This window comes from Panulirus ornatus, chromosome 56 (assembly GCF_036320965.1).
Source record: "Panulirus ornatus isolate Po-2019 chromosome 56, ASM3632096v1, whole genome shotgun sequence".
Taxonomy (NCBI): Eukaryota; Metazoa; Arthropoda; class Malacostraca; order Decapoda; family Palinuridae; genus Panulirus; species Panulirus ornatus.
Window position 1 is genome coordinate 29979010 of NC_092279.1, and position 9580 is coordinate 29988589.

Genomic DNA, 9580 nt, shown 5'->3' on the forward strand with positions numbered 1-9580 from the left:
ACCCTTTCTATTCTGCCCATATCCTACTATTTGCATGCCACAACCACCTCTTGCACAAGCCATCACTGTGTCCCTAAGTAACTCCCATTCTTCATCCACAACCTCACTTCATTTGTTATCACATTTTGCCATTCTATACTCAATTTCTGCCTATATTTCTCCACACAATTCTCCTTTCCAAGCTCACTTACTCTCAACACTCTCTTCTCTTAGATGTTGTTTTCTCTTTTTTGAAAAAATATACAAATCTTCACCCTCGCCTTCATAAGATAGTGATCAGACGTCACACCAGCTGCCCCTCTCAGCACATTTGTAAGTAATAGTCTCTTTTGTATGCCTATCAATTAATCCATAATCTACCAATGTTTGTTGGCCATCTACTCACATATGTATACTTGTGTATAACTCTTTTTAAACCAGATATTTCCAGTCACCAATCTATTTTCAGTACACAAACCCACAAGCTCTTCACCATTTCTATTCACAACACTGAATACCCCAAGCACACCAATTGTACCCTCAAAAGCCACATTACTTACCTGATCCATAAATGCCACATACAAATCTTTCTCTTTCCCTATTTCTCACATACATTAATCAAAGAAAACACCTGGTCCATACATCTTCCACAGCTCCTGAAATGACATTGTTCCTCCCCAGTCTAATGCTCGTGCATCCCAACACCCTCTCAGTCAACAATCATCCATAAAACATACAGGTATGTGCACCACTGTGACCTCTTGTTACAAGGCACACTCACTTTTTCCCCATCTTTATACAATGGCGATATATATGCATTCTGCCAAACCTCCATACATAACAATCAACAATGCAGTCATTTCCTATCTTAATAAATTCAACTGCAATTCCATCCACTCCAGCAGCCCTGTCACATTTCATCTTATGAAAGACTTTCACCACATCTCTTTTCACCAAACCATTTGCTATAACTCTCACTTTGCACACATGCCTGACCTAAATACCCTGTACATGACATCCTATCTCTAAACACATTCATCAACCATTCAAAGTACTCCATCTCCTCTTCACTTTATCTCTGCCTGTAACTACTTCCCTGTTTGCCTCATTAATTCAGTACACCTTCACTTTTCAAAAATAAATCTCCCTTCCATCCTTGTTCACTTTATCATTATCAAAGCAAACCAGGTAAAATCTTGGGCATCTCATTTAATTCTTATAAGGTATTCTCACAGATTTACTTTATTAACCTGATCTCCTTCGATGAATGATATTTTACCAAGGAAAAATCTGTATTCTCAATTTTGACAGGGTATGAATGATATTTCAATGAATTTGGATCCACTGATCGATTACCTTAGCACTCACACCAAAGCTATGAACCTCTAGATAATTCGCAGTTACATCTAAAGTGCAAGCCTTATATCAGTTATGACTCACCATTGCCCAAGCTAATTCACGACGTAGCTCACGGAGTTTTTCTCTTTTATTATTAAGTGTCACACAGAACTCATACTGGGTACGCTGTGTCTCTAATTCTTTCTCAAGCAAAGGAAGACACTGAAAAGATGTGAAAAAATCTTATATAAGTTACATACACAAATATATACATGAAATACATACATATATAATATCATTATCATTATTATTATTATTATTATTATTATTATTTTTTTTTTTTGCCGCTGTCTCCCGCGTTTGCGAGGTAGCGCAAGGAAACAGACGAAAGAAATGGCCCAACCCACCCCCATACACATGTATATACATACGTCCACACACGCAAATATACACACCTACACAGCTTTCCATGGTTTACCCCAGACGCTTCACATGCCCTGATTCAATCCACTGACAGCACGTCAACCCCGGTATACCACATTGCTCCAATTCACTCTATTCCTTGCCCTCCTTTCACCCTCCTGCATGTTCAGGCCCCGATCACACAAAATCTTTTTCACTCCATCTTTCCACCTCCAATTTGGTCTCCCTCTTCTCCTCGTTCCCTCCACCTCCGACACATATATCCTCTTGGTCAATCTTTCCTCACTCATTCTCTCCATGTGCCCAAACCATTTCAAAACACCCTCTTCTGCTCTCTCAACCATGCTCTTTTTATTTCCACACATCTCTCTTACCCTTACGTTACTTACTCGATCAAACAACCTCACACCACACATTGTCCTCAAACATCTCATTTCCAGCACATCCATCCTCCTGCGCACAACTCTATCCATAGCCCACGCCTCGCAACCATACAACATTGTTGGAACCACTATTCCTTCAAACATACTCATTTTTGCTTTCCGAGATAATGTTCTCGACTTCCACACATTCTTCAAGGCTCCCAGAATTTTCGCCCCCTCCCCACCCTATGATCCGCTTCCGCTTCCATGGTTCCATCCACTGCCAGATCCACTCCCAGATATCTAAAACACTTCACTTCCTCCAGTTTTTCTCCATTCAAACTCACCTCCCAATTGACTTGACCCTCAACCCTACTGTACCTAATAACCTTGCTCTTATTCACATTTACTCTTAACTTTCTTCTTTCACACACTTTACCAAACTCAGTCACCAGCTTCTGCAGTTTCTCACATGAATCAGCCACCAGCGCTGTATCATCAGCGAACAACAACTGACTCACTTCCCAAGCTCTCTCATCCCTAACAGACTTCATACTTGCCCCTCTTTCCAAAACTCTTGCATTCACCTCCCTAACAACCCCATCCATGAACAAATTAAACAACCATGGAGACATCACACACCCCTGCCGCAAACCTACATTCACTGAGAACCAATCACTTTCCTCTCTTCCTACACGTACACATGCCTTACATCCTTGATAAAAACTTTTCACTGCTTCTAACAACTTGCCTCCCACACCATATATTCTTAATACCTTCCACAGAGCATCCCTATCAACTCTATCATATGCCTTCTCCAGATCCATAAATGCTACATACAAATCCATTTGCTTTTCTAAGTATTTCTCACATACATTCTTCAAAGCAAACACCTGATCCACACATCCTCTACAACTTCTGAAACCACACTGCTCTTCCCCAATCTGATGCTCTGTACATGCCTTCACCCTCTCAATCAATACCCTCCCATATAATTTACCAGGAATACTCAACAAACTTATACCTCTGTAATTTGAGCACTCACTCTTATCCCCTTTGCCTTTGTACAATGGCACTATGCACGCATTCCGCCAATCCTCAGGCACCTCACCATGAGTCATACATACATTAAATAACCTTACCAACCAGTCAACAATACAGTCACCTCCTTTTTTTAATAAATTCCACTGCAATACCATCCAAACCTGCTGCCTTGCCGGCTTTCATCTTCCACAAAGCTTTTACTACCTCTTCTCTGTTTACCAAATCATTTTCCCTAACCCTCTCACTTTGCACACCACCTCGACCAAAACACCCTATATCTGCCACTCTATCATCAAACACATTCAAGAAACCTTCAAAATACTCACTCCATCTCCTTCTCACATCACCACTACTTGTTATCACCTCCCCATTATTATTATTATTATTATTATTATTATTTGTTTATGGATGGGGTTGTTAGGGAGGTGAATGCAAGAGTTTTGGAAAGACGGGCAAGTATGAAGTCTGTTGGGGATGAGAGAGCTTGGGAAGTGAGTCAGTTGTTGTTCGCTGATGATACAGCGCTGGTGGCTGATTCATGTGAGAAACTGCAGAAGCTGGTGACTGAGTTTGGTAAAGTGTGTGAAAGAAGAAAGTTAAGAGTAAATGTGAATAAGAGCAAGGTTATTAGGTACAGTAGGGTTGAGGGTCAAGTCAATTGGGAGGTGAGTTTGAATGGAGAAAAACTGGAGGAAGTGAAGTGTTTTAGATATCTGGGAGTGGATCTGGCAGCGGATGGAACCATGGAAGCGGAAGTGGATCATAGGGTGGGGGAGGGGGCGAAAATTCTGGGAGCCTTGAAGAATGTGTGGAAGTCGAGAACATTATCTCGGAAAGCAAAAATGGGTATGTTTGAAGAAATAGTGGTTCCAACAATGTTGTATGGTTGCGAGGCGTGGGCTATGGATAGAGTTGTGCGCAGGAGGATGGATGTGCTGGAAATGAGATGTTTGAGGACAATGTGTGGTGTGAGGTGGTTTGATTGAGTAAGTAACGTAAGGGTAAGAGAGATGTGTGGAAATAAAAAGAGCGTGGTTGAGAGAGCAGAAGAGGGTGTTTTGAAATGGTTCGGGCACATGGAGAGAATGAGTGAGGAAAGATTGACCAAGAGAATATATGTGTCGGAGGTGGAGGGAACGAGGAGAAGAGGGAGACCAAATTGGAGGTGGAAAGATGGAGTGAAAAAGATTTTGTGTGATCGGGGCCTGAACATGCAGGAGGGTGAAAGGAGGGCAAGGAATAGAGTGAATTGGAGCGATGTGGTATACCGGGGTTGACGTGCTGTCAGTGGATTGAATCAAGGCATGTGAAGCGTCTGGGGTAAACCATGGAAAGCTGTGTAGGTATGTATATTTGCGTGTGTGGACGTATGTATATACATGTGTATGGGGGTGGGTTGGGCCATTTCTTTCGTCTGTTTCCTTGCGCTACCTCGCAAACGCGGGAGACAGCGGAAAAAAAAAAAAAATTATTATTATTATTATCATTATTATTATTATTATTATACTTTGTCGCTGTCCTCCACATTAGCGAGGTAGTGCAAGGAAACAGAAAGAATGGCCCAATTGATCCATATACACATGTATATACATACATGCCCACACATGCACATATACATACCTATACATTTCAACGTACACATACATATCCATATATACACATGTACATATTCATATTGCTGCCTTCAACCATTCCCATCGCCACCCCGCCACACATGAAACAGTACCCCTCTCCTCCTCACGCAGGCACGAGGTAGCGCTGTGAAAAGACAACAAGGGCCACATTCGTTCACACTCACTCTCTAGCTGTCATGTGTAATGCACCAAAACCACAGCTCCCTTTCCACATCTAGGCCCCACAAAACTTTCCATGGTTTACCCCAGACGCATCACATGCCCCAGTTCAATCCAATGACAGAATGTGCACCCCCGTATACCACACTGTTCCAATTCACTCTATTCCTTGCACGCCTTTCACCCTCCTGTATGTTCAGGCCCTGATTGCTCAAAATATTTTTCACTCCATCCTTCCTCCTCAAATTTGGTCTCCCACTTCTCCTCGTTCACTCCACCCCTGCCACATATATCCTCTTGGTCAATACATTCCAATACACCCTCTTCTGCTCTCTCAACCACACTTTTTATTACCACACAGCTCTCTTACCCTTTCATTACTTAATTGATCAAACCATCTCGCACCACATATTGTCCTCAAACATCTCATTTCCAACAAATCCACCCTCCTCCACACAACCTTATCTACAGCCCATGCCTTACCATATAACCATATAACATTGTTAGAACCACTATTCCTTCAAACATATGCATTTTTGCTCTCCAAGATAATGTCCTGGCCCTCCACACAATTTTCAATGCTCCTAAAACCATTGCTCCTTCCCCCATCCTGTGACGCACTTCCACTTCCATGATTCCATCCACTGCTAAATCCACTCCCAGATATCTAAAACACTTCACTTCCTTCAGTTTTTCTCCATTCAAACTAACATCCCAACTGCCTTGTCCCTCAACCCTACTGTACCTAATAACCTTACTCATTCACATTTACTCTCAGCTTTCTTCTTTCACACACTTTACCAAACTCAGTCACCAACTTCTGCAGTTCATCACCCGAATCAGCCACCAGCACTGTACCATCAGCGAACAACAACTGACTCACTTCCAAAGCAGTCTCATCCACAATACACTGCATACTTGCCCCTCTTTCCAAAACTCTTGCATTCACCTCCCTAACAACCCCATCCATAAACAAATTAAACAACCATGGAGACATCATGCACCCCTGCCACAAACCGACATTCACTGGGAACCAATCACTTTCCTCTCTTCCTACTCGTACACATACCTTACATCCTTGATAAAAACTTTTCACTGCTTCTAGCAACTTACCTCCCACACCATATACTCATACTACCTTCCACAGAACATTTCTATTAATTCTATCATATGCCTTCTCCAGATCCATAAATGTTACATATAAATCCATCTGCTTTTCTAAGTATTTCTCACATACATTCTTGAAAGCAAATACCTGATCCACACATCCTCTACCACTTCTGAAACCCCACTGCTCTTCCCCAATCTGATGCTCTGTACATGCCTTTACCCTCTCAATCAATATCCTCCATTATCATTTCCCAGGAATACTCAACAAACTTATACCTCTGTAATTTGAGCACTCATATTTATCCCCTTTGCCTTTGAACAATGGCACTATGCATGCATTCTGCCAATCCTCAGGCCTTTCACCATAAACCATACATACATTGAATATCCTCACCAACCAGTCAACACAGTCACCCCCTTTTTAATAAATTCCACTGCAATACCATCCAAACCCGCCGCCTTGCCGGCTTTCATCCTCTGCAAAGCTTTCACTACCTCTTCTCTGTTCATCAAACCATTCTCCCTGACCCTTTCACTTCGCACACAACCCCAACCAAAACACCCTAAATCTGCCACTTTATCATCAAACACATTCAACAAACCTTCAAAATACTCACTCCATCTCCTTCTCACTTCATCACCACTTTTTATTACCTCCCCATTTGGCCCCTTCACCAATATCTATTTCCTTACACTCTATCACATACTCCCACAACTCCTGCTTCAGAAGTAGTGTTACTCCTTCCTTTGCTCTTGTCCTCTCACCAACCCCTGACTTTACTCCCAAGACATTTCCAAAATACTCTTCCCCTTTTTTTCATACATATTCACCATTTCCTGCATCAGTGAAGTAGCATTAAGAACAGAGGACTGAGCCGTAGAGAGAAAGTCCTCACTTGGCCCCCTTCTCTGCTTCCTCTTATGGATAAGTAAAAACTGGAGGGGAGGATTTCCAGACCCCTGCTCCTTTCCGTTTTAGTCGCCTTCTACAAGTTCCAGGGAATACGTGGGAAGTATTCTTTCTCCCCTATCCCCAGGGATTATATATATACAGGAAGGTGAAAGGCATGCAAGGAATAGAGTGAATTGGAATGATGTGGTATACTGGGGTCGACGTACTGTCACTGGAGTGAACCAGGGCATGTGAAACGTCTGGGGTAAACCATGGAAAGTTTTGTGGGGCCTGGATGTGGAAAGGGAGCTGTGGTTTCGGTGCATTACACATGACAGCTAGAGACTGAGTGTGAACGAATGTGGCCTTTCTTGTCTTTTATTAGTACTACCTCGCATGAATGCGGGGGGAGGGGAGTGCCATTTCATGTGTGGCAGGAATGGATGAAGGCAGCATGTATGAATATGTACATATGTATATATGTATATGTATGTATAAGTTGAAATGTATAGGTATGTATATGTGCGTGTGTGGATTTTATGTATATACATGTGTATATGGGTGGGTTGGGCCATTCTTCATCTGTTTCCTCGCGCTACCTTGCTAATGCAGGAGACTGATAAAGTATAATAAATAAATAAAATATAAAATTTAGATATATTTCTTTTTATCATACTTACTTGCTGTGTCCCGCATCAGTGAGGTAGCGCAAGGAAACTGACAAAAGAATGGCCCAACCCAAACATACACACATGTATATACATAAGCGCTCACACACGCACATATACACATAACTATGCATTTCAACGTATACATACATATACATACACAAACACATACATATATACTCATGTATATATTCATTCCTGCTGCCTTCATCCACTCCCATCACTACCCCACCACACATGAAGTAGCACACACACACACACACACACACACACACACACAAGGTAGCACTAGGAAAAGACAGAAAAGGCCACATTCATTTACACTCAGTCTCTAGCTGTCATGTGTAATGCACCGAAACTACAGCTCCCTTTCCACATCCAATCCCCACAAACTTTCCATGGTTTACCCCAGATGTTTCATATGCCCTGATTCAATCCACTGACAGCACATCGACCCCGGTATACAACATCATTCCAATTCACTCTATTCCTTGCACGCCTTTCACCCTCCTATATGTTCAGGCCCCCATCACTCAAAATATTTTTCACTCCATCCTTCCACCTCCAATTTCGTTCCCCACTTCTCCTTGTCCCCTCCACCTCTGACACATATATCCTCTTTGTCAATCTTTCCTCACTCATTCTCACTCCGTATGTCCAAACCATTTCAACACACCCCCTTCTGCTCTCTCAACCACACTCTTTTTATTACCACTCATCTCTCTCACCCTTTCATTACTTACTTGATCAAACCACCTCACATCACACACTGTCCTCATACATTTCATTTCCAACACATCCACCCTCCTCTGCGCAACCTTATCCATTACCCATGCTTCGCAACCATATAACATTGTTGGAAACATTATTCCTTCAAACATACCCATTTCTGCTCTCCTAGATAACGTTCACACATTCTTCAATGCTCCCAGAACCTTTGCCCCCTTCCCCACCCTGTGACTCATCCACTTCCATGGTTCCATCCACTGCTAAGTCCACTCCCAGATATCTAAAACACTTCACTTCCTCTAGTTTTTCTCAATTCAAACTTACCTCCCAACTAACTTGTCCATCAACCCTAATGAACCTAAAACCCTTGCTATTATTCACATTTACTCTCAGCTTTCTTCTTTCACACACTTTACCACACTCAGTCACCAACTTCTGCAGTTTCTCACCCGAATCAGCTGCCAGCACTATATCATCAGCGAACAACAACTGACTCACTTCCTGAGCCCTCTCACCTACAACAGACTGCATACTTGCCCCTCTCTCCAAACCTCTTGCATTCACTTCCCTAACCAACCCATCCATAAACAAATTAAACAATCAAGAAGACATCACACACTCCTACCACAAACCAACATTCACTGTGAACCAATGACTTTCCTCTCTTCCTACTCGTACATATGCATTACATCCTTGGTAAAAACTTTTCACTGCTTCTAGCAACATACCTCCCACACAATATAATCTTAAAACCTTCAACAAAGCATCTCTATCAGCCCTATCATATGCCTTCTCTAGATTCATAAATGCTACATACAAATCCATTTGTTTTTCGAAGTATTTCTCACATGCATCTTCAAAGCAAACACCTGATCCACACATCCTCTACCACTTCTGAAACCACACTGCTCTTCCCCAATCCGATGCTCTGCACATGCCTTTACCCTCTCAATCAATACCCTCCATTATCATTTCCCAGGAATACTAAACAAACTTATGCCTCTGCAATTTGAACACTCACCTTTATCCCCTTTGCCTTTGTACAATGGCACTATGCATGCATTCTACCAATCCTCAGGCACTTCACTATGATCCATACATGCACTGAATATCCTTACCAAACAATTAACAACACAGTCACGCCCTTTTTTTATAAATTCCACTGCATTACCATCTAAACCCACTGGCTTACTGGCTTTCATCCTCCACAAAGCTTTCACTACCTCTTCTCTGTTCACCAAA

General features: G+C 42.2%; 2 protein-coding genes across 2 annotated transcripts in view; one reads left to right on the forward strand and one right to left on the reverse strand.

Moving 5' to 3' along the window:
• The window catches only part of LOC139766042 (structural maintenance of chromosomes protein 6-like), a 353590-nt gene extending 352056 nt beyond the window's left edge, over positions 1-1534 (reverse strand). The window contains exon 1 of the mRNA XM_071694167.1: positions 1420-1534. Within this exon, the coding sequence (XP_071550268.1) occupies positions 1420-1422 (3 nt within the window). The 5' untranslated portion in view covers positions 1423-1534. The remainder of the gene's footprint in view (positions 1-1419) is intronic.
• LOC139765800 (uncharacterized) overlaps positions 1-9580 on the forward strand; it is a 357196-nt gene that overhangs the window by 1762 nt on the left and 345854 nt on the right. The gene's annotated exons all lie outside the window — the stretch shown is intronic.